The 24,977-nt window shown below is 49.0% G+C and overlaps 1 protein-coding gene and 1 pseudogene across 1 annotated transcript; one reads left to right on the forward strand and one right to left on the reverse strand.

Annotated features, from left to right (window-relative positions):
• KCNMB4 (potassium calcium-activated channel subfamily M regulatory beta subunit 4) lies at positions 1 to 21,974 on the reverse strand. The gene is made up of 3 exons (XM_066634229.1): positions 21,630 to 21,974; positions 9,217 to 9,344; positions 1 to 562 (listed from the first exon to the last, which is right to left on the reverse strand). Exons 1-3 carry the CDS (start codon positions 21,963 to 21,965, stop codon positions 394 to 396), a joined length of 633 nt encoding a protein of 210 aa, XP_066490326.1. The 5' UTR covers positions 21,966 to 21,974; the 3' UTR covers positions 1 to 393.
• LOC136657810 (5S ribosomal RNA) lies at positions 6,587 to 6,706 on the forward strand (annotated as a pseudogene).
• Positions 21,975 to 24,977: the final 3,003 nt, after the last annotated feature.

Below are 24,977 nucleotides of genomic sequence, written 5' to 3' on the forward strand. Positions count from 1 at the left end.
ATAAATATCCAGTACTAAATAATAACGTTAAGAAAGATTGTTTTTGCTAAGATGAAGTCCTCCACCCTTTGGATCCTCAGAAACTGTCCTTTAGTCCATCAAAAAAAGATCTGCAGTGAAGAGCCTTTTGTTAAATGCAATACAGCCAGTTGGTGCGGCTTAGGGTCACTTGGTGGAACAGACAGGTTTGCTTTTATAGCAGCAGAAGCAGCTAGTTAACATTTCATAGCAGAGTCACCTAAGAGGACTCTGCAGGCATCGGAAAGACCAACATCTGGCAATACAGTGGGGGGCGGGCACTGCTGGGGCGCTCTACAGAGGTGCCTGTCAGTTGCATTTGGCACTCCCGATTCTCGGGCAGTCCCTCAACTTCCCTGCAGGGAGGTGCTCCGTTCAGGAGTGCTTCCTCTTCTTGAGGGCTTCTGCCTTCACAGCCAAGCTCTTTGCACAGATGGTGAGCACCACAATTAGGACTCCTACCAAGAACGTAACCGTTGGCCAAAGGAAGCAGTGCAAGATGACCGACTCGTCGTGCGTGCGCCGTAACAGTACATCGTCTGGTCTGCAACAGGCAAAGCGGAAGACCGAGGAAAGAAAGGGGGAGAGACAAACAGATAACTTATTAATAGATCAGAGTACAGATCATTTTTTTTTTTTCCAATTTCCACAAATTGTCCAGCATGGAAAGAGGCTTCTCTCTCAAAGATGGGGACCGCTGTTCTAGCCGAATCTGTATGTCCAACCTGGGTCTTTGGAAGGCTACCTGAGGGCTTCTCCAGGCCTGAAGAAAGCCAAGGGAAGGAGCCAAGAGACAGGTGGAAGAGAAGCATAGGTGAAGCAACCCTTCCCCACTGCTGAACCCTGAACCTCGTTGCTCGGCCAGCAATTTTCAATGAGTCGAGGGACAGCCAGCACGGAGGAGGAAACAGAAGATGCTGGAGATATTGATAAGCCCTCGCTATCACCAAGCCCCACAGACTTCAAGTTAAGATTCAGGTTCATATTCATAGAGCCTATGGTGAGCAGGGTCTCCTGAAACCTAACCCCATTTTCCCCATGGGCTCAATGATTCAGTATCTGCTAATTTGGTATTCACTTAGGTTTCCCAGAAAACTAACCCTGGAGGATAACGAGAACTGATTAAATATATAATGAGTGAGGTGAACATATAGGGAAGCAAACCGATGCACCTTCAACAATGGCAGGCTGGAGGGAGGCAGTGACGGACTTGGAGTGAAGGGCACCGCAAGTCTCCTGCTCCCCCAGCCCCCCCCACTTGACACACCAGCATCCCATCATCCCAGCTATTCAGGGTAAAACACCATGCCTCTCCCCCACCAGAAGCCTACCCTGCCTAGCAGCCCTGCAACCTGTACTTTCAGCTCTGTATTTTCAATGGTGGTTGAATTAGACAGGACAGGGCCCACCTGAAACTGGTTTGTGACCCGCCAAGTGGGTCCCGACCCACAGTTCGAGCAACACTGCTGTATTCCATTTTCACAGCACTGCTGATTTCTAAGAATTGCCCTCCTTTTCACTCTGTCCTTCGGGAAACTAGACTGGCGCCTGTCCACTTCATCAACCCTGCGATACAAATGTGATGCTTTCATCAAAGAGGAACCAACTTGCACAACAGGATCTTTTCTCCATGAGGTCCCTATTTCAATCTGCATCTGCGGCCAACCTAAAGCCAAGAAATGCAGCCAAGATAGCAAAGCCAGAGCTGACAGATGTTCTGGTCCCTAACATTAAACCAACTTTATTATAGGAGGTCCCTCTGCAGCGCCAAGTTATTATTCAAGGGAGAATGACCCCAGGGTGCAACTTCCTGCCACACAGATGGCTGCCATCATAATATGCTTTCAATTGCAAAACTCTAAACAAATATTTGTGTACAGCACTTTATCCTGGCAGACAATACGGGAAGGTATCACCCCATGGGCAGAACTGCTGCCAAGTCACAGTGGAAAACAAACACTGTACTTATTATAGCACAATGGATGAGAAGGTGTCGAAAACTTCCCCAAAACAATGCTAAGCGCATACAGGCAAACACACCTGCCTATGACTTTCTTCAAGCAAACAGACTCTTGCTCTTCGCCATGATGGGATCACACTGGCTCACAACCAATTGTATTAACGCAGCAACAAGGCTTAATTCCAGCAGGGCACCCCGGAAACCGACTTGCTACTCCAGAGGCGGTCAACAGTTCCGTGTACCTCAGCTGCTCCTAGACACCTGATGCTTGCGGTTAGACTGTGGTTCAGGGACTAGAAGCTGGGACAAGTGGTCAAGGGGGCTCATGCCAGCTCAGCCTCCCTTCCCCCACCTGAGTGCTTGTGTGATCACAAGGGAGGCTCAGCTGCCACAAGCTCTCGTCCAAGAGACTTTCCAAGTCGCTCCAAGAGACCAGAGCTTGTGGCAGTTCAGCCTCCACCATGATTGCACAGGCACTGGGGCTTCCTGGTAGCCCCCAGAATGCCTTGCAGTGTGACGTCACCTGGGAGCTCTGCGCGCTGTGCCTTCCCAGCTTAGGACCTCACAGCACATCATTGACTAGAAGCATATTTTTAAATGCAACACAGGGATTGGCATCACTGGGTGGTTGTCCAGGGCCCACTGCTGATCCCAGAGACCACCTCTGCACTCGCAGCCTCTATTTGGTGATGGCAAAAGGATTCTCCCACCCAGGTAGGATGGGGCTCAGGGAGGGCACCTTGTTGATGGACCCATGAAACCTGGAGCAACATGTCGTCTTCCCTAATAAGGCTCTACAGCACAAGGGTCCAGCTAAATTGCTTTGCAGAGCCAATGTTTACACCAACTTAAATACAAAATAAAGGAAATACATGAAGCTTCCTTCAGGTGTTGTGCGGTTGTGGCTGGTTAACTTGTCGAGCTCGCTAACAGCCTTCCCTGCCTATACACAGTGAACTTTTCAAAACCCATTTCTGTCTCTGGCACGGCAAGCAATTGATTATACGGTGCTGTTTTGTATGGGTGTCAACTGAACTGCTGCTAATGCATTTTTTGGTGATAAACTTCATTCTCCCTTCTGCTTACAAGCTGCTGCACGATCAGTAAAGGCAAACATGCCGGAAGGCAAAATGCTAGGACGCCAAGCTCCTATTTGCCGACAAAGTTGAGTTCATTAATATAAACTACAAGCTTTTCAAGAGAAAACAAACCCGAAGCCCTGTGCAATCCATTACAACGTTGCTGATCTTGAAAGTAATTAAGGCTGCCGCAGTGAGTCAGCACAACAGACAGGTGTTTCGGATCGGGCTGGTCTTTTGGAACTCTTCTCCTGTCTGTGGTTGGTCTTTGGCGATGGGCACAATCCAGACAGACACTTGACAGATCCCAGCACTTCCACCCCCCCCCCCACCGTGAGAAAAAAGGAACATAACAAATACTGCCAGAGAAACAAATTAATTTCAGGCGGAAACAGAACCTGGCCAAATTGGCGAAGGCTGATGGAGAAACCGCACCAGACTGAAATACAGGAACGCAGAACTTGCGACTTAGGCATGATCGACATACTTGTGGTTAAGGTAGGTTCAGCTTCCCCAGGTTACACAAACTGGCAGGCTTGTGGTAATCGTGGATCAAACGCTGAGTCTGCCCAGATTGCAGTGGCCAGGACCACCGTTCAGCAGTTCCTGGTGAACCAGCTCACTGACTCTAGTCAGACCAGGTCTCCATTCCTTCTTAGTAATGGTAAGCCTAGACTGCTAAAATGAACAGGGCTGTCCCTGATCACGGTCTGGAAGCTTCTGCTGGCATGGAGAGTTCAAGCACATGACCACAACGCTTCAATGTCTGCCCCATTCAAAAATGCTCCTGATTAAATATAAAACCCTACACAACTGCGGGCTCAATCCAAGCCAACTGTCCAAGTATAGCCCCAAGATAAGGGAACAAACGTTCCCTTACCTTAAGGAGGTCTCTGTGACTGTCCCTCCACCACAAGATGCCATGCATGCCCCACTGGCACAGCTGCACCAGTGCTGGAAAGTTGTATCGCGTCCTTAGGCCCTATGTACTAACACACCAGCAATAACCTATTGTCCCATCATGATCTCCTTGGAATCGTTACTTGCCTTTATCAGTCTTTATCAGGAAAAGTCAGGTTAAGGAAGTAAGTCAAAATCAACCAAGGGTGCCCCTCAAGTTCACCATTAATGGACCAAGTATTACTTGCACACATAAGGAAGCACTGTTAGTGGTTTCTCAATAACCACAAATTGCTAAAGCCCAAGTGTAAAGGAAGGAACAGGACCTAAGCAGTGGGTCAATCGGACCCGATCTCAGTCTTCCCAGCACTCTGTGTCATTTTGGATAGCTTCAGATGTTCAGAGACAGGGTGATGTCAGCTTGAAAGCTTCATGTTTATTTATTCACAGATATTATCTTCCCAAGCCTTTGGGACCATGTGGGTTAAAAATTCAATGAACAAAGAAACATGGAAACTAGAGCATCAGTTATGCAATGCACTCCAATGTCAATGCACTTGTATTAGATCACAATGAAATATCACTCCCCTCCAAACTGCAGTAAGGCCTATTACACAAAATATCTAAAAGAATTCTTTTAATTACTGTCCCAAGACTAAAGCCTCCAACTCTCAAAATCAGATGGTAGATTCCCAATCGGTATAGCCAATCTTATGTATAGAGTTTTCCCTGTGAGCTCAAACTTCCCTACTCCTACCACCATCTAGATCAGGGGTGCCCAAACCCCGGCCCTGGGGCCGCTTGCGGCCCTCAGAGAGCCCCCAGTCTCCAATGAGCCTCTGGCCCTCCAGAGATTTGTTGGAGCCTGCACTGGCCTGACACAACTGCTCTCAGCGTGAGGGTGACTGTTTGACCTCTCGCGTGAGCTGTGGGATGAGGGCTTCCTCCACTGCTTGCTGTTTCACGTCTGTGATGCAGTAGCAGCAGCAAAGGAAAGGCCAGCCTTGCTTTGTGCAAGGCCTTTTATAGGCCTTGAGATATTGCAAGACCTTCATTCATTCATAGAAGTTAATCTTTAATATATTCATTTATGTAAACTTATGTAAATTTATTCAAATTTTAAATGTAAATTAATTATTTCCCCCCAGCCCCCGACGCAGTGTCGGAGAGATGATGTGGCCCTCCTGCCAAAAACTTTGGACACCCCTGATCTAGATAGACATAGCTTGCTTTATTCAATGCAACAATTACTTTCTTGCCCCCATTTACATATATGGTTTCTTGTTCTGGACTGGCAAAGTTAGCAGGGAGTCATTCGTGCCTTTTTAAAAAAATATTTGCCCGTCTATCGCAATAATGGCTGCACAGGCAATCCACCCAAGCTATTCAACCTTCAAAACACAGACTGACCGTCAGACCCCTAGAAACCCCTTCCCCCCAATAGAATGGTTGCCATGCAAGGGACTCATCTGCAAGAACCCCCTCTCTGGTGGACCACTGCTGAAGCGCACTGTCCAAATGAATGCTGCTAAAACTCCTACAAGTGACTGTGCATGGAGGTCAGGACTGACCCTCAAGTCCCGCATTGTCAAGTCTGCCCAATTCTTGGGATTTTTGGACATGTGCATGCTCAGGTCTGAGCAAGTAAAGCACCAAACCATCATAGAACCATCACAAATCACCAGAAAGTATGCCAATGAAGCTGGCAAAGAAAGAATTAATCCTTCCAACCTTGGATAGTATGTGCTTTCAGCAGGACCCTGACACCCAACAAAAGGACCCCATAAAGGGGCTTCCACTTCAACCCAGCACTGTTGTTTTCTGGCCAGAACAATACAGCACCACTCCTAATTCCCTTCCAGACCTATGTCTAATACTTGGCCACAGTACTGCTCAGAGACCCATCTCCACTTCAAAGTCTTTTGTTCCTTTCCAGGAGGGTGTTAAGATCATCCTGAGCAGAGCACTGGCTACTCAGGCCAGGAACTCCTCCTTTGTGCAAACAGATCTAACAGGCGCCCCCTGCCCCTTCCCACCAACCTGCAACAGGGTCTCAACAGACCCAAGTCCACTAAGTGAAGCACCCCTTTGGATTCCTTTGTGGCTGGCCTGCCAAGCTCTCCCAGGAACTTGGTCTCTGTGTCCAGAGACTGCAGACTCCAATGACCTAAAAACCGCAGCCTGGTCTCCTTGGAAGCCTATTCAGCAGGTGAGGACAAGTACTGTTCTTCCTTCGCACATGCAGTTTAACCGATGGCACAACCTGCCTCCTCTCTCTAACCTCACTGGGCTGTTCTTGTGCCCACCACCCTCTCATTCGGATCAGGTAAGAGCCTGGGTATCTATCTCCAGTCCCCTAGTATGCAGTCTACTTGAACTGTCTCCACTGACTCTACTTAGAGACTTACTGTCTCTACTTAAACTGACTCCACAGGACTAACACACAAAAGAAGACTTGAAGTTCTGGGCCATCAGTTACGTCTGGACTGCCACAAAGAAAGCCTCTGCTGTGATTTTGGGCAACTGGCTTGGCCCTGGAAGACTGCTTTCCTACTCCCCACCTCCTCTGCCAAAACAAAGCCTTTACAGTTCGGCCAACTTCCCCCCTTTTCTCCCTGCCTTTCCTTAGGCTCACAGCAACTGTTACCCTGCGCATGCCAGATCTCATCTGATCTCAGAAGCTAAGCAGGGTCAGGCCTGGTTAGTACTTGGATGGGAGACCACCTGGGAATCCTGGGTGCTGTAGGCTTATACCATGATCTGGGTCAGGCCTGGTTAGTACTTGGATGGGAGACCGCCTGGGAATCCTGGGTGCTGTAGGCTTATACCATGATCTGGGAAGCTAAGCAGGGTCAGGCCTGGTTAGTACTTGGATGGGAGACCACCTGGGAATCCTGGGTGCTGTAGGCTTATACCATGATCTGGGTCAGGCCTGGTTAGTACTTGGATGGGAGACCGCCTGGGAATCCTGGGTGCTGTAGGCTTATACCATGATCTGGGTCAGGCCTGGTTAGTACTTGGATGGGAGACCGCCTGGGAATCCTGGGTGCTGTAGGCTTATACCATGATCTGGGAAGCTAAGCAGGGTCAGGCCTGGTTGGTACTTGGATGGGAGACCGCCTGGGAATCCTGGGTGCTGTAGGCTTATACCATGATCTGGGTCAGGCCTGGTTAGTACTTGGATGGGAGACCGCCTGGGAATCCTGGGTGCTGTAGGCTTATACCATGATCTGGGAAGCTAAGCAGGGTCAGGCCTGGTTAGTACTTGGATGGGAGACCGCCTGGGAATACTGGGTGCTGTAGGCTTATACCATAGTCTTTCGAGACTGAAGGTTGCCAACCGTTCCTTACGCTCGTCCTCCCTCCCTCTTGCTCTCCCTTGAGAGTTGTTCTAAACACCCCAAATGAATTCTGGAGAAATGACTGCAGGCATGCTGGGTCATGGAGACTGCAGCTTTTCTTATTTATTTGAAGTAGTTATATCCTGATTTTCTTATCCCCAATGGGCAACTTAAGGTAGTGTACAGAATAAAAGTCCAAAAATTAAAATACATATAAAAATTCATAATATATATTCCCATATAATTTTACAAACAGTAAAATACCTATATTCCATTAACAACACAGTCAAACGACTAGTCTAAATGCAAGGGTAAAAACCACCAATAGTCAATCAACGCCCAGCAGACAGGCAGCAACCAATCATGCCTTAAAAACAACCTGGAGTTGGGCCAAAAAAAAAACCATTAATAAAACCCAGAGACCTAACTAAAATCCAGTTGAAAAAAGGTGTCTTAAGACCTCACTGTAATATCATCAGGGAAGAGGCAGTTTGCAAATCCTCAGGAAGGAAATTCCCCAGCCTTGGGGTCACTACCAAGAAAGCCCATCCTCTAGCCATCACCCCCCTCACCTCCAAGGAGGGGTCTACACCCACAAGATAACCTAAGGGGATGGGTCAGATTGCATGGTGGAAAGCAACCCTTCAGATCAACTGATCGAAAGCCATCCAAAGTGTTTATACCTCCACAAACACTGCAACTCCTTGTACTCCTTGTTATGAGAGGGGCACAAGTTCTGAATGTTTTACATGCCTTTCCCCACTCTCCCACACAATTCCAGTTAGCCTGCCTCAGCTAGTAGTGGGGAGGCACATATATGTCCTTTCCAAAGTTCTGCCACTCAGTTCATTGTTTTCTTACGGCTCCTGCTGTTGTCGTATTTGGGTTTCGTTGCTTAGGGTTCCAAATATTTGTAAGCCAGATTGTAAATGTTTTACTCAAAAGGCAGGGTATGTATTCTTAATTTAAACAAAATCACACACACTCAGCCGTGGACCTCCGCAGCTCTGTGCCCCGGGCAAAGCTCCACTATGGCGCCCCCCGTGGGCTATCACTGCCCCCTGTGCAGAAATCTGCCCCCCCACCAGAGGTTCACTGAGCCTCGTATGACCTCCACCCACCTCGGGGAAGCCTCTCAAGTTCCCCAACACTATAAACTGCGCCTCTGGGAAACCGAAAGCACAGTTTCCATCCTCATCGGGAGCCTCAGAGAGGATTCTGTGGGGTCCTAGCAGCCGGTGCTTGGGGCATTTGTCCCGTAGAAGTCTATGGCAGGTACGCAACTGCACACACCCTTCCTGCACCTGAAGACCACAAGCCAATCAGATCTGGAAGAAAGTTTCCCTAAACCTAAATTTAGGAATTGGCAAGCATGTGAAAAACCCCACTCACAGAGTGTGTTCTGAAGAAAAATAATCCTGCCAGGGTGCCAAATGAGACATGACCAAAAAAAATGTGTAATCACATTTTCATTAAAAAAACAAACAAAAAAAAACAACCAGTCAATCCAGATCAGAACCAAGGCAAAAAGGGTTGTTTTTTTCTCAACAAAATCTCACACATGCACACAAGCTTTTCACCCAGATGGGGGGAGGCATATAAAGGCATGCACTGCAGCTTTCCGCCCAGGGCAAGCAAGCAGTAGCTTGCAGGTGAGGGGAATAAATTTTGCCAGGAATTAAAAGCTGGGGGGAAAGTATTCACTCCGCCCTATTCCAGCGGCTATTCGATTTTTAATGACACTCATTTTTATGGTGCTTAGTTTGACTGCAGACCTCAATTCTTTTTCAGCTCAAACCTCTGCTGGTATTTTGCTTCTGCAGGAAAAAAAGAAAATAACTCTGATTTTTACATGCACAGACACACACACACACAGAGGAGAGAGGGATATATATTGTAGAGGTACAAAGATACTGACCTGAGGTGTGGATTAAAGTAGCACGTAAAAGGCTGCAAGCCAACTTCCTCTTCCCAGTAATCCTGCCAGTGGGTTACGATTTCAGAGTTCTTCTGATTCTCCCTTTCACAGGGTGGGATATACGAACACTGTGGAAATAAGCGTCATTAAAATTGTCATTTAGCAGGTGAGAAAAATAAGATGCTGGTTCTTTTTGAAGCTTCCTCCGCAGCTGCCGTCATTCAGTTAAAGCACATATTCCAAGCTGGGCAAAGAGAAGGAAAGAGAAGTTCAGAGGGTCTGAACTTTCAGACAAGAACATTTTAATATTCAGTCAGGCAGTGGCGTAGCTAGATGGGGGTGCAAAGCACTAAGTCTTGCAGGGAGCCTCTCCGCAGCTTGCATGCAGACCCCCCCTTTCCCCTTTGGAGCCATTCTGGGCAGGGAGAGCAAAATGGAAGTGAATGTGGGGAGGTAGGTGAGCTGCAAAATCTTCACAAAAAACCCAACGTCCTATGCAATGTGTAGGAGTGGAGAGCCGTGGCCAATGGTCCAGCAGGTCAAGGGATCTGTCAGTTGGAAAAGTCTGGCTGTCTACCTCTAGCACAGCCATTTTCAACCACTGTGCCATGGCACACTAGTGTGCCGTGAATGGTCCCCAAGTGTGCCGCAGGAATTTGGAAGAGGGTCATTTATTAGTAGGGCCATTGGGGATGTAAGCCTCCCATTGATAGCACAGTGTGCCTTGCCAATTGTCAAAAAACCGATGGTGTGCCTTGACTATTTTAATACCTTGCCAGTGTGCAGCGAGATGAAAAAAGTTGAAAATCACTGCTCTAGCATGTCCTAAACAATACCCTGCCGCCAACACAACCAGAGTAAGGTCACAATGGCTTATTTTGATAAATTTCTCTTCAAAGCAAGATTCAGAAAGCAGATGGGCTGAGGGACCTTTAATCCTATTGAATATTTTTACATTTCTTCTTTGAGATTGATTCTAACCTATCTGGCCCAATTTTTTTAAGAACCAGAAAAGATTTTGGATTGCTCCAATGCATCCCAATCCCTTCCAAGATACAACCTGTTTATGTCCTTAGCAGCCCCAAATTTGGGAGACAGATTCACACCTCCTCAGATGCAGCCCTTGCTAATTGCAGGAATAAACTTACCAGGAGTTATGAATCTAAATCAGACAGTGACGCTATAGAAACGGGAAAAAAATGTTTTTATAGCTCCAAGCGGCACTTTGGGAAAATTTCAAGAGACGGCTAATTTGGTTTGGTTGTGTAGGAAGTTTCAATGAGCCAAAGTTGACTTTTTCACATTATTGGATGAGCAGATGGTAAGATAACCCCACTGAAGAGCGAACTGGGAAGGGGGGGAAGAAGGAAAGTTTTAGTAAACTTTAACACGGCCAAAAATGCCTCAACAATAATTTTTTTTTTTTTAATTTGAACATATCTGGCTGATCAATATATTGGATGATTAATGATGCATCAAGGTTCTCCAGTGCATGCTCATCATTGAGGGCTGCAACAATAGCCTGCATGAGTAAATGAATCATCACAGATGTACTACCACAGACAGCACTTTCCTGCTATCCAATGTTGCCTCCAAAGCAAGGCTTTTCAACTGAGTCAGCTCACCCATTCAGATGCAAGCCATCCAGTGTCAAGGAATCAAGTCCAACAGTATAAAACCAAATTACGTAAACCTGGTTAGCAGACACTGAATCATTGAGTCTATGGGAAAAACGGGGTTAGGTTCCAGGGGACCCTCTTCACCATACACTCTATGAACTTTATGAGCCTGAATCTTAACTTGAAGTTTATGGGGCTGGGTGATAGTGAGGTCTCATCGACATTGCCAAACATCTGATGTATCCTCCTCAGTGTATGCATCTCTCAATGCATTAAAGGTTGTGGCACTGGTGATTTCTTTGTGCTGGCTATCCCTCGACTCATTGAAGGCTACTGGCCCAACAACGAGGCCTCAAAGTTCAGTGGTGAGGAAGGGGTCACTTCACCCATCCTCCTCCGCCATTTGTCTTTTGGCTCATTCCCTCGCTTGCCCCAGCCCCAAAGTAGACCTCAGATAATCTTCCAGAGATCTTTCAACATCACCAGAATTGTGAAGGTTCATCTGGAGTCCCCAGGATGGTGGGTCAAGTCTGGACGCAGACACAAATGCGTTTGACAATTCTCTATAGCAGGGGTGTCAAACATAAGGCCCGGGGGCCGGATGTGGCCCACGGAAGCTTTTTATCTGGCCCTCAGGCTCTCAGCTGCTGAACAGTGCTGAAGAGTTACTGCTGAAAGGGCAGCCAACATGAAAATGGGGCTCTCCCATATCTTGAAATACAGTCAAGATTTGCGCATTTTCTCTTCTGTCATTTGCAGCTAATGAGTTTATAAGTGAGAAAAAGTGCTTATTTTTGGTTGTGACCTGTTTAATGACATCACTTCCTGCCTAATGACATCACTTCTGGCCCTCAGCAGGCATGATGAATGCTATTCGGCCCTCTGTATGAAATGAGTTTGACACTCCTGCTCTGCAGGCTAGTGCCAATGCCCGTCTGATGCAGAAAATGGACCCAATCCAAACAACTTTCTAAAAAACCAGGAGTATAATTGGCTGGATTCAATGAGAAAAGAGTGGTAGATAAAGAGAGGTAGGTGGCAACTTTTGCCCTCGTAGATAAGTGAATTCTCAGATAGTGAATTCACATATAAAAAGAACTGATTGTACAGTATATGGTTATTCCACACAAGGGCGCAAAATCAGCACAGTCTAGTTAAGTACCTCTGTTGCGCAACCACCATTAGCTTTAATTGGTTTCGTGGGAGAGACACAATGAAAATGACAAACAATGCACAGCACGAATATTTACTGACATCCGCTACATCCTTTTTAGAGAGGTGAACTTGGTTCTTAAAGTTACATTATGTTATGAAATTCGCAAGAGAAAATAAAAAAACCAATGAGTGAACAGAGCACAGGGTGGATAAAAATGATTTTGGGGGTGGGAACCACCAGATTTTAAAATGGCCAGTTCTAAGACTCCTTTTTTGGGAGGGAGCAACTACAACAGATAGGAATGGATTCTGCCCCCTCCTTGCTCAGTTTCACCCCCACCCCGGTCTGCCCTCCCCCACCCCCACCCCTGCCTCCCTGCTACCTTATCTGCTCTGGTGAGTGGCCGGTGATCCCCTGATGCTCAAGGGAAGGCTCTGGCCTTCCTGCCAGTGCTTGGGCAGGACTCTATGCTGCACATTGCTGGAGCACTCTTTATAGCTGCTTTGCAGCAGTCATCACCAGTCCAACAGAATTGGGCCATAAGTAATATTTTATGTTCCTCACTTGTACTAGCTTTTACTATGTTCCTTTCTTGTAGCAACCAACGCATACTTCTTACCTCCATTCATCTGTTAATACAGCTAATGTCATAGAGACTCATCTGATCATTTCAATACACTTTAGTCCATTGGTGCAAAGTTTGAAACAGACAACCAAATCTTGTCTTCTCAGTTACTTCCCTGGGTTTGACTTTTTTTGTCTGATGACTAAATAATAAAATGGAGCACTTATAAAATACTTGGAGGGTTTCAGTGCTCCGGAACAAACACTAACTAACCTTCACGACACCCCTGTGAGTTAATTAAGGACTTCTGCGGCTATACAACAGACAAAAATATGACTTCCTGGGACAGAGCACTGATAAAATAACCATTCAAGTGTAGATGTTCAAAGTCACACACTCACAACATTTGGCCATCTACCAAAAAGAGTATTGGTTATTTATCCATGCTACTATACTATACCAGAAGCTCACTAAGAGCCCAGTCCCTGAGCTTTTCAGTGCCAGCGCCTAACACAGGCTTTGGGTGTTGTAGATGTGCAGCAAAGACCATTTAAGGCAGCCTGTGTGTAGGGACTGCTGGCACCAACCCAGTGCCAGTCAACGCTGAGCCCAGCACTGGACGGATGCCACCCAGAGCAAGGAAAGAGCTTGCTCCGGGTTTGTCAGGGCTGGGGGGAGGAACTGGGGTGGGCGAGAAGTGAGCATGGGATCGGAGGAGCATTGCTCCGCCAGATCCAATGCTCCATGTAGGGCTGAAAAGCCCAACATGGAGCTTCTCCACAATAGCCAGTGCAAACTGGAGAAGACCCATTGCAGAGCCTGCGCCTTACCTTACTGTTCTGAGTGCCAGAGATGAAGCAGGTGGTGATCAGGGCAAAGGGCCTTTTCTGCCACACCACCACGTCTCTGCAATGCTCTCCCAGGAGTGTGTTGCTTGGTTCATCTCTCAGTTGCTCCCAGTTGCTCTCTCATTCAGCAGAGACTGAGGAGGTGGGCAGGCTGACCGAGGCACCCCTGCCCAAAGTCTACTATCTCTCTTCAGGTCCTCAATGGCAGATTAAAAGGTTTGTCACTGGTGGCATTCAATCCTATTTTTAAAAGTCACCACAATAATTTATGTGGATGCTGAGGCTCATCCAGACACCTAACCACAGATGAAAGATGGTTGGCAACCTTCAGTCTCGAAAGACTATGGTATAAGCCTACAGAACCCAGTATTCCCAAGCGGTCTCCCATCCAAGTACTAACCAGGCCTGACCCTGCTTAGCTTCTGAGATCAGAGGAGATCAGGCACATTGCATTACTCATCTGGATCCTACTAAATTGGCAGCATATGTCTTTGGTCTACACAAGTGGTGTAGCTACAGAGCAGGTTGCATGATAAGTACTGCAGACGCTGCAACCTGCTGTGTAATCGGCCCATCCCATTTACCATCGCTGCCCAGAATGCCCTCCCATAGTTATGCTATTGGTCTACACCTAGAGTGGAATTAGGGCTACCATGTCTCTTAGACTTCAACACAAGTCATCCAAATAAGCGCTTTTGAGATTACAGCCCTTATTGAGGAAGGCGCAAGAGATATTTGATTCCAGTAGTAAAGCAAATACATTGGCAAATTCTATTTCAATTACATTCTTTTCCGGAACCAGGATCAGCTGGACTGATCACAAAGCCTGCTGCTATACAAAGCCATCTGAGCCAGGGCTTTATCCATTTTAAACAGCAGGCACACGCTTGGCGGACTTGGACTAATACAAAGGCTCGAGAGACGTGCTTTTTCTGATTTAACGGTGTCTATTTCTAAGCAAATATTATGCTTTCTCTCATTTTGCCTGGAGACATTAGCCATTCCTGTAGCACAAATACAAATTCTATTAAAGTTCCCTTAATTAGAATCACAACTTTATGGATGTTTACCTGCATTTCTGTTCTGAACAGATATGAGACAGCATATCTCCTATGCTTCCTGAACCTGATCATCAACACTCCTTTGGTTTTCTGCTAGAGAGAGGCTGCAAACCTATACACACCTGAGAGTAAATCCCATTGAAATAAATGGAACTACTTTCTGAGCAGAAACACACAGGATTGTGCTGCGAAAAACTCAAGGTTTCTTCGGGGTCCTTCGCACCGAGAATAATTTAAATGAAGAGCTCATTACAAAACCTGTAATGGTTTTGCTGAAATCCACCAATGCCAATTTCGTTACATGTTGATTATTTTACGTGGTTGTTTTTAGAAACTGCACCTGAGCCTTCCTGCCAACAAAATTTTGGAAATCTGAAATGTGCGGAGTCATGAGACAGCTTAGAAACGATGGCACTCTCTTTACTCTGGCTATTGAGCCTGTCCAGCACTCTTGCATTTCAAATGGCAGTGGATGTCTGGGCTTCGAAGTCTGGTTCAGATGGTGTGAGCTCCAACCTGCAATACACCATGCAGTGATTGATCATGTGTGTGCATTTTACTAAAAGGGAGAAAGTTGTCCAGTGAATACTTATAACTCTTAACCTTATAGGACTGCAGGAGGTTTGACTCAAGCCTTCACCTCTCTTCTTCACCTTTGTTAATTCCACATCCTGCCCTTGTCACAGGCTCTTCTTCCACCTCATCCTTGTTGTACTCTAGTTTCTGGTCCACTGCTCATCTTTTCCACCTGCCTGACTGTTATGAAAAGCAGCATCCTTTGGTTGCTGGGCAACCACAGGACACAACTTCAATTTTATCATCAACCAGGTTGTATCTTCCTCGTTTTTCTCTCCGCCTAAAGACATTTCCTTCCTCCCTCACCAGCAAAAACATACAGTTGCAATGTTTGTGGTGATGAACCAGTTTCTGAGAAGAGAGAACAATATACAGCAGGAGACATACAGTTGGTGGCATAGCTAGAGACAAAGCACTAAGTTTTGCAGGCACCTGAATGTGCCGTGCAAGCAGCCCCTCCCCTTCAGAGCCATTCTGGGCGGTGGGAGCAAAACAGAGGCTGTTCTCACCGCCCGGAATGGCTCCGAAGGGGAAGGGCCGCTTGCACGGCACATTCAGGCGCCTGCAAAACTTAGTGCTTTGCCCCCCCGGCTATGCCACTGCGTACAGAGGCAGGATGAAAATCTAGTGGACTAGAACCCTAATGATCTCGTCTTGTTAAGTGAAGCACACCTGTAATTTAAAACATCAGAATCTGAGGAGTCCTCACTTGGCCACACAAGATAGAATATACCTTGTCAATATAGATTAACATTTATACCAGAAGACGTGCTTAAGTTGCTACATCTTCAAAGTCTGCTGGCAAAAAAGGGACTTCTGGAAGTGGAGAAAGCTGCACTTTGCAGTCAGTCAGACTCAAGTCGGCTGGCAGACAGGAGGTTTCGAAGCTGAGAAAAACAGACTGTTTAGTCTCTCACAATCCACCAGCTCTGAAGAACTCCATCATTCTCTCTGACACAATAACTGCTCAGACCCTGACAAAGATGAGATCCGGGGGGGGGGGGCTGGTCCTTGCCCCCCGCCACATTTCAACAGACAGCCTTCTTAATCATGCTCATAATGTATGAAATAGCAAAGCAGAGTCATGAGGGCTTGCATTTTACTTGTGAGTAAATCTTTAGACAAGCCTCTCTGGGTGTGATGCAACCAGGTACGCTGTCAGCATGGAGGTGAGAGGGGGTAGGTTTCAGGACACATCAGCACAGGGGAGGGGCCCCTTGCATGCTGCAGTGAGGCTCCCTGCAAAACTTAGTGCTTTGTATCCCCTCTAGCTATGCCACTGCAGCTGATTATTGTGGAAAACTGCATGGAAAAGCGTTCAACCTCCCTCCCTGCATGATACATTCCTGATCAGGTTCAGGGCCCTCCTGGCTACCATTTCAGAAACACATTTTAAAACAGATGGAAATCCAATAATACTCTTCATGTTTCAGCCGAGACTTTCTGGTCATCTATGCGCCACTGTTGTTTTTCACCTCCCTGCCATTCATACCTAATTCTGTGCATTTGTAACTTTTGGGGCTCCAAAATCTAAGAGCCAGTTATCTGGCCAGTAATCTGACCTTGATTATACTTCTGAACACAACACTGCTGTAGAGATGCTGCAGGAAGACAGAGTGATAGATCACGGTGCAACCTTTCCGGCATTTAAATAAGGAACTTCTAACCGCAAGCCAATATGCAAAGGACAACATCTTCGAGGCACCTTTTAAAAGGCAGATGACAAAGGCACACATCGCAGCGGCCAACACAGTTGTCACAAGAGGGGCAACCATTCACAGCCAACACTGAAAAACTTTCCAAAGGCGTTTGCCAAAACTAAGAGCAAAGAACAAGAGGACAAGCCCAGCCCAGATTGGACTTCTTTAATTTGGACTTGTAGCACACCTACTGCAAGGACTTGAGGAAGATAATATGCTATCCCACCTGCTATCCTATTCTCCTAGTAGCTAGGACCAGGGTCCCTGAGAGGAATTCTATCAGGGGGTACAAAGTTTCTTTTGGGCCCCTTCCCTTCTCCATTGGATCATAATTTTGTATGTTCATTAGATCTACAAATTAAATTACAATATATAAAACTATGTAGGCTTACACAAAACGTGAACGCTAGCCTTCACACAACATATCCAAACATTTTCTCAGATCCCAGGAAATTTCCAGCGCCCGTCCTTTGGCTCTTGGGCCCCCCTTTAGACTCCAACCCAGGTGTGATGTACCCCCTGCAACCCCTCCATGGGTCCTGGTGAGATCAGAAAATGTAAGATCACAGGAAATTTGGAACATTATGGAATTTTCAACATTATGGAACTCCCTTCCCCTTGACTTGAGAATGGCTCCCTCTCTTGAGAGTTTCCGGCGAGGCCTGAAGACACTGCTGTTTACTCAAGCCTTCTGATTCTTTGGCCTTTTTAACATTTTTTACACATTTTGTAGTTTTTACAGGCCTGACTCCTCTGTGACTTGCTCTTTTGTACTCTTTTTATTCTGTCTTTTAATCTGACTACTGTTTTTTAAGGTCGCTGTTAATGTGTTTTTAATGTTTTTATCTGCAATTTGTCTTAATCTATGTTTTTAAATGTGTTTTTTTTACATGTTGTTAGCCGCCCTGGGTCCCTTTAGGGAGAAGGGTGGGATATAAATAAAGTTTTATTATTATTGTTATTATTATTAATTTTCAAGCCCCCTCCTTTGGCTTCGGGGCCCCCTTTTGACCCTGCGCTTAGGGACAATTTCCCCTCTGCATCCCCCTTCCCAAGACCATGGCTAAGACAGCAATTTTCAACATTTTTCATCTCACACAGAGGTCATGGCACACTGACCTCTGTGGTCTTCATCTCTTGGGATGTCAGTTCCAGCTTCTGGGAAACACTTTTCAGGTTCTCTGGTTCTGTTTCTAGGGCTATTGCCCTAGAGCAGGATTGCCCATTCTAGGGCAACGGCAGAGCCAGGGGAAGAAGAGGGACAGATAATTTGTTATTACAGATAGTTGCCCTATCAACAGGGCCGCAGAACCCTGAGGAGTTGTTTTTTTTTTTTTAGAGATTTTCCACCTCTGTGCTCCAAACCCCCGTGGCACACCTGTGGACCTTTTGCGGCTCACCAGTTGAAAATCAATAAGCTAGAGCAGGGGTGCCCAAACCCCACTTGCGGCCCTCGGAAGCTCCCAATCAGGCCCTCGGGGAGCCCCCAGTCTCCAATGAGCCTGTGGCCCTCCAGAGACTTGCTGGAGCCTGCACTGGCCCAATGCAGCTGCTCTCAGCATGAGGACAACTGTTGGACCTCTCATCTGAGCTGTGGGGTGAGGGCTCCCTCCACTACTTGCTGTTTCACGTCTGTGATGCAGCTGTGGCAGTGAAGGAAAGGCTCGCCTTGCTTTGTGCAAGGCCTTTTATAACCTTGAGCTATTCCAAGACCATCATTCATTCATATAAGTTTCATCTCTAATATATTCACTTATGTAAATTTATTCAAATTTTAAATGGTAAATTAATTCTTTCTTTCCCGGCCCCTGACACAGTGTCAGAGAGATCATGTGGCCCTCCTGCCAAAATGTTTGGACACCCCTGAGCTAGAGGGACTAAATGCTCCCAGTAATCAACCGATGACCCACCTACCAGGCTTTAGAGACCCACCAGCTTGTTCCAAGCTGCTACTCAAGAATCACTGATGAAGAAGCCAATTCACCAACAACAGCCAAGGTTTCACTGTAGCACTAAAACTCCAAGGAGACCTGCCACTCCTTTACAGCCAGACTAAGTACAGCAGTTTATTGGGGCATGAACCTTCACCGTCAACAACCCATTTAATGAGATCTTTGACGTGAGCACAGGAAGAGAGAGAAATATTGATTTCAAGGTTGCTTCAGGGTAGCCATCATTGTGCCACCCAAGCTTTCCCATTTCTTCAAGGCACTATTAAAAAAAGCCTCTGTAATTCATTTGCTATCCTATACATCTTCCAATCAGTGGTGTAGCTAGAGAGGGTGCAAGGCACTAAGTTTTTCAGGGAGACTCACTGCGGTGTGCAAGGGGCCCCTCCCTCTCGGAGCCATTCCAGGTGATGGGAGCAAAATGGAGACCTCTGTTTTGGTCCCACCACCTGGAATGGTTCCAAGAGGAAGGGCTCCCTTGCACACCAGTGAGGCTCCTTGAAAAACTTAGTGCCTTGCACCCCCTCTAGCTACACCACCGCACATATCCTATGGGACAATCTTGTTGCACCCCTGGCATTGACTATGGCTCCCTGTCAAATCGCACGCTGTGGCTGGTTTAGCCACCCTGCCCTGTACCAAATGGGCACCTAACAAGACAAACTACAAGGGAACTCCTCAACATAGCTGGAAGCAATGGTTGATTTCTCCATCAGACCCAGCTCTTTCTTGGCCACTTCTCCCCATCCCAGCTTCTCTCGTGAGTCACTTTTATCTCCCTTTTCAGACAGGCCAATTGCCCCCAAGAGGCAGCTGCAATTCATTTGAGTGATGTTCCTATATCTCATGGGCCAAGCCGGTCACCATCGCCTCCACAGCCCCTAATGGATCCTACCACCAATCCATTTTTGGCTCCTTCCCCAAAGTTAATTAGAAATCTCCTTCCCTTTTAATCAGGATCCACCCGGCTCCTCCTTCGGAGCCATGTGCCTTTCCATGCCAAACTCTGAGCAGGCACAGAAGCTGCCAGGACTTGGCAGTAAAACTGGGATTCACAGGAAATGTGGATATGGACTTTAAAATGTCCATTAAGGATCTGAGTCACCACTCTTTTGAGGCAGTGGAGGAAACATATTCTGCACATGCTCAGAGGCAACCTCTGCATTTCATATACTCCAGGGGTGAAGGCAGATTTCAGGATGATCCACAATGACATCCAGTGGTGTAGCTACAGGGTGTGCAAAGCACTAAGTTTTGCAGGAAGCCTCACCACAGCATGCAAATGACCCCTCCCCCTCTGAGCTATTCTGGGCAAGCCAGGCTCCCACTGCCTGGAATGGCTCTGAAGAGGAGGTGGAGGGGCCACTTGCAAACTGCACTGAGGCTCCCTGCAAAACTTAGTGCTTTGCACCCCCCTCTAGCTACTCCACTGATGACATCCATCTCTGGGACAGGGGACCAGCTGCAACTGTGGTCAGCGCTCCTCTGCCTATCCAATTTTGTGACAGATTTCAGCAGGCACAACTTTTCTCAGCCCTAAGAGCCCTAATTCCACCTTTCCAACTGCAACCCCTAACTTTAAGGCTCCAGTGCCCATATTCAACACCGTGTGAGCGGTGGCCATGTATACCAAGTACATCGTGTTCTGGGCTCACACTTTGGGTCCTTCCCAGAGACCTCTGCCAAGGTGCTGGGGGGATCCTTTGCCAGCAGCTCTGCCTTTGGTCTGAGCAAAGGATGGCAGAATCCTGACAGGCTTCCCTCTGCAAACCCCCCCCCCCACTTGCCGCAGCATCAAGCCCAGTGGGTAAGGGCCCAGTTCTATCCAATTTTCCAGCACTGATGCAGCTGTGCCAATGGGGCATGCACTGCATTCAGCAGTTGGGGGGCAGTCATGGAGACCTCCTCAAGGTAAGGGAATGTTTGTTCCCCTGTCTCAAGGCTGCACTGCAGCTGCATCAGCACTGGAGAGTTGGATAGGATTGGGCCCTTAGGGGGCAATCCTATCAATAGTTACCTGGGAGTAAGCCCCATTGACCATAATCACACTTACTCCTGAGTAGAACTGTATCAGATTTGAGCTCTAAGGCTGGTGAGTAATTGAAGAGCAACAGGCTGCCATCAGGATGAGCTGCACAGACCACTCAGCGCTCAGGAGCAATACATGCAGGGGCTCCATCCACTCTTCCCATCCCATTGAATGGTTGTCTGTCTGCCCTGCTGGTGGGTGAGAGGCTGTCCCAGCGGCATGATTCTGAACACCCCAAGTGCCGAGGTCTCAGCCTTCCTGCTGGAGGAATCACTTTGCCTCCCTCCATCCCGAACAGATCCGGACAGACCCTCATGGCTCTGCCAGGGATACCCCAAGTCTGTGCCCAACTCCAGGTGGCTTTCCAGGTGTGGTTGGACTCTGCCCGACTAGGTGTCCCTCTGGGAGTCCATGGTCCACTAGAGGGATCGGGATCAAGGCTCTCAAGCTTTGCCCTCCCAATTTGGATCCCCCCCAGCTGAGGTGGATCCAGTGTTTGTGTTGGGGGGGCACGAGTACTACCTTAACTCCAGAGCCGGGGTCAACCAAGTGGGTAGACCTGGGTTGCAGCCCAGACCTACCTGCTGGGTAGACCTGGGCTCCCAGCTGCACTTTCTACCTGCCGGGTAGACCTGGGCTCCCACCCAGACCAGTGGGTAGACCTGGGCTCTCGGCGGAACTTTCCACCTGCCAGGCAGACCTGAGCTCCCGGTTGCACTTTCCACTGCCCAACAGATCTGAGCTCCCACCCAGACTTGCAGGTAGACCTGGGCTCTCAGCTGAACTTTCCACCTGCCGGGTAGACCTGGGCTGCCTCCACCCTGGCGGTGAAGCTTGGGAGGGGGGGCATGCACCCCTAGCCAGCGGGCGAGGCACTCTGCACGTGCGCAGAGGCCCGGGCCGCACTCACCTTGGGGTTGGCGAGGAGCTGGTGCTCGTCCTGGTGCAGCAGGGCGGGCGCTCCGGCCTGGGAGAGGTTGACGTAGACCTGCAGGCAGGGGTAGAGGGAGGTGCCCCTGCAGTCGGCGCCGCAGGTGAAGGTGCACTCGAAGTGCTGCCCGCTCAGCGCCACCGACAGCACCGTGCAGTTGGCCGCCGTGCCCTGCAGGTCCTGCAGCGCCGGGCTGAGCCAGCAGAAGCCCAGGATGAAGAGCGCCAGCAGGCCGGACGCGATCAGGAACAAGCCCAGGCGGATGCTCTTGTCCTCCGCCTCCGTGTACTCGTAGGCCACCCGCAGCCGCGCCATCGCCCCGCCTAGCAGCCGCCGCCGCCGCGCTCGGGCATGCTCCCCGCGACGCCCCGCCGGGCTCCCGCGCTGCCTCCTCCTGGGCGCCCACGGGCTGCTCCGCCGCCGCTGGCTGGAGGGCAGCCCGACCACATCTGCCACGAGGTAAGCGCCTTAGCCGGGAGGGAGGGAGGGAGGACGAGCCAGCCTCCTCCTCCTCCTCCTCCCCCCGTCATTGACTGTCCGGCGGGGGGGCTGCTGCTGCTCGCCACGGACCACCAGAGGCGGAGGGGGAGTGACCCGGGGGTTGGGCAGCAGCACTTGCCAGTGGCGTAGCTGGAGGGGGGCAAGGCGCTAAGTTGTGCGGGCAGCCTCAGCCGCCCCCCCCTTCGGAGCCATTCCGGGCGTACGCCTCCGTTCTGCCCCCCGCGCCCGGAATGGCTCCGAAGGGGGGCCGGCTGAGGCTGCCCGCACAACTTAGCGCCTTGCCCCCCTCCAGCTACGCCACTGGCCCCCGTTTTGCTCCCCCCTCCCGCAATGGCTCCGAAGGGGGGCCGGCTGAGGCTCCCCGCACAACTTAGCGCCTTGCCCCCCTCCAGCTACGCCACTGGCCCCCGTTTTGCTCCTCCCTCCCGGAATGGCTCCGAAGGGGGAGCCGGCTTAGGCTCAGGCTCCCCGCACAACTTAGCGCCTTGCCCCCCTCCAGCTACGCCACTGGCCCCCGTTTTGCTCCCCCCTCCCGCAATGGCTCCGAAGGGGGGCCGGCTGCGGCTCCCCCCACAACTTAGCGCCTTGCTCCCCTCTAGCTACGCCACCGGCAGCCGCCCCTCCCGGACCCTGATCGCGGGGGAGGGCGCGGGACAGCTTGGCCCAGGGGGGATTATCCCTCCCCGGCGGCTTAAACTCCGATTGCGAGTCCTGATTAAGCCCATCCAAGGGGGGGAAGGCATGAAAGTCTGAATGGGGGCAGCCCCACCACGTGCGCGCCCATTCAGGCACCTGCCAGGGCTGGGGGGCGCACGTGACCCTCCGGCCCGTTTTTTATGAACCGCAGCCGGGCAGAGCCTCCCCCGCCCCGCAGCCCCATTCAAGCCACCTCTCCCCCCCTTCCCCAACCATCGCAGCCCAGAGCACCGCCCGGGAGCGTCTCAGGCTGCGAGCCTCGGCATGTCTACTCAGAAGTAAGCCCGCTCACAGTCAATGGGGCTTACTCCCAGGAAAGTGTGGAGAGGATTGCAGCCTGAGGGCCCAATTCTCTGCATGCCTACTCAGAAGTAAGTCCAATTAACTTAAATGGGGCTTACTCCCAACAAAGTGTGGACAGAGTGGCAGCCTATACCTTCCTACTCAGAAGTAAATCCCATTATAGTCACCGGGGCTTACTCCCAGGAAAGTGTGGAGAGGATTACAGCAGAGCCCCAGCCTATGCATCTCTACTCAGAAGTAAGTTCCATTGGTTCCAGTGGGGCTTGCTCCCAGGAAAGTGTGGCTAGGATGGCAGCCTCAAAGCCCAATCCGCCGCAGGTCTACTCAGAAGTAAGTTCCATTATAGTCACTGGGGCTTGCTCATAGGATGGCAGCCTCAGAGCCCACTCCTAGGCATGTCTACTCAGAAGTAAGTCCCAGTGAGGCTTATCCAATGAGGCTTACTCCCAGGAAAGTGTGGCTAGGGTGGCAGCCTCAGAGCCCAATCCGCCGCAGGTCTACTCAGAAGTAAGCCCCATGACAGTCAATGGGGTTTACTCCCGGGAAAGCGTGGAGAGGATCGCAGCCTCAGGCTGGGGCGGGCAGCGCGGCTCTGCCCGGGGAAGGAGCTCTGCGTCGGATGGCGCGTCTTCTCCGGGGCGGCTCCGCCCACCGCTCGCAGCCACGCCGCGCCACTGCCCGTAGCAGCCCGAGGGGACTGGCCGGGGCGCCCCCCGCCGTTGGGTGCCTGGGGGGGCAGATCTGCCGTCTGAACGCAGCCAGGGTGCTAAACCGAAGCAGCCCCTGCAAAAGGAGGCGCCTGGCTGCAGCCCCCCCCTTGGTGGACTAAGACTGCGATCCTAGCCCCACTTTCCTGGGAGCAAGCCCCTTTGAACATAGTGGGATTTACTTCTGAGTAGACATGTAGAGGATTGGCCCTCTAAGGCTGCAATCCTAGCCACACTTGCCTGGGAGCAAGCCCCATTGAACATAATGGGACTTACTTTTGAGTAGACATGCATAGGAGTGGGCTCTAAAGTTGCCATTTTAGCCACACTTTCCTAGGAGTAAGCCTGACTAGTGGCTCTCATGGAACTTACTTCTGAGTAGAAAGGTATAGGAGCGGGCTGTCACAGGGAGAAGCACCCCATGGGACTCCAACAGCCCAGTGTGGAGGGGGTGGGGGTGTTCTAGAAAACCCCCCCACACACACACACACACTCTGGCTCCCCTCTTCCAGTTTTTAAACGGTAAATTAATACGGTACAAGAGTGCTTTAAAAAAGAATCCCATTTATAAATCTCATTTACATTTTATATATGTACTGGCCCACCTCACCCCAGCACTGTCTGTTCTAGTGGCTGTCTGCTGGTATTCCTTTGCATCTTTTTAGATTGTGAGCCCTTTTGGGACAGGGAGCCATTTAGTTATTTGATTTTTCTCTGTAAACCGCTTTGTGAACTTTTAGTTGAAAAGCGGTATATAAATACTGTTAATAATAATGTTAATAATAATATATATGAATTCTGTTCTCTTTTGACTGTTTCTCTTGCTTTCAGATTTTTTTTTGCTTAATTTTAGAAAATAGCAGAGTATTTTTAATTGGAATTTGTAAGTTCTTGTAGACTTTTTAAATGGAAAGGGTTTCTAATTAATCAACCATGAATGCCTCAATGCACTCTCTCTTAGACTATTATATTATTAATATTAATATTTTATCAATATTAATAGCATTAAGTAATACCAATGCTATTTAATTAATAATAGCATTAATTAATTTTATCTTGTTTTTATTTTTAATGTTTATTGGTATTTTACTCTGTATTTTAATGTTTGATTGTTAGCCGC

Source organism: Tiliqua scincoides, chromosome 7 (assembly GCF_035046505.1).
Source record: "Tiliqua scincoides isolate rTilSci1 chromosome 7, rTilSci1.hap2, whole genome shotgun sequence".
NCBI lineage: Eukaryota > Metazoa > Chordata > Lepidosauria > Squamata > Scincidae > Tiliqua > Tiliqua scincoides.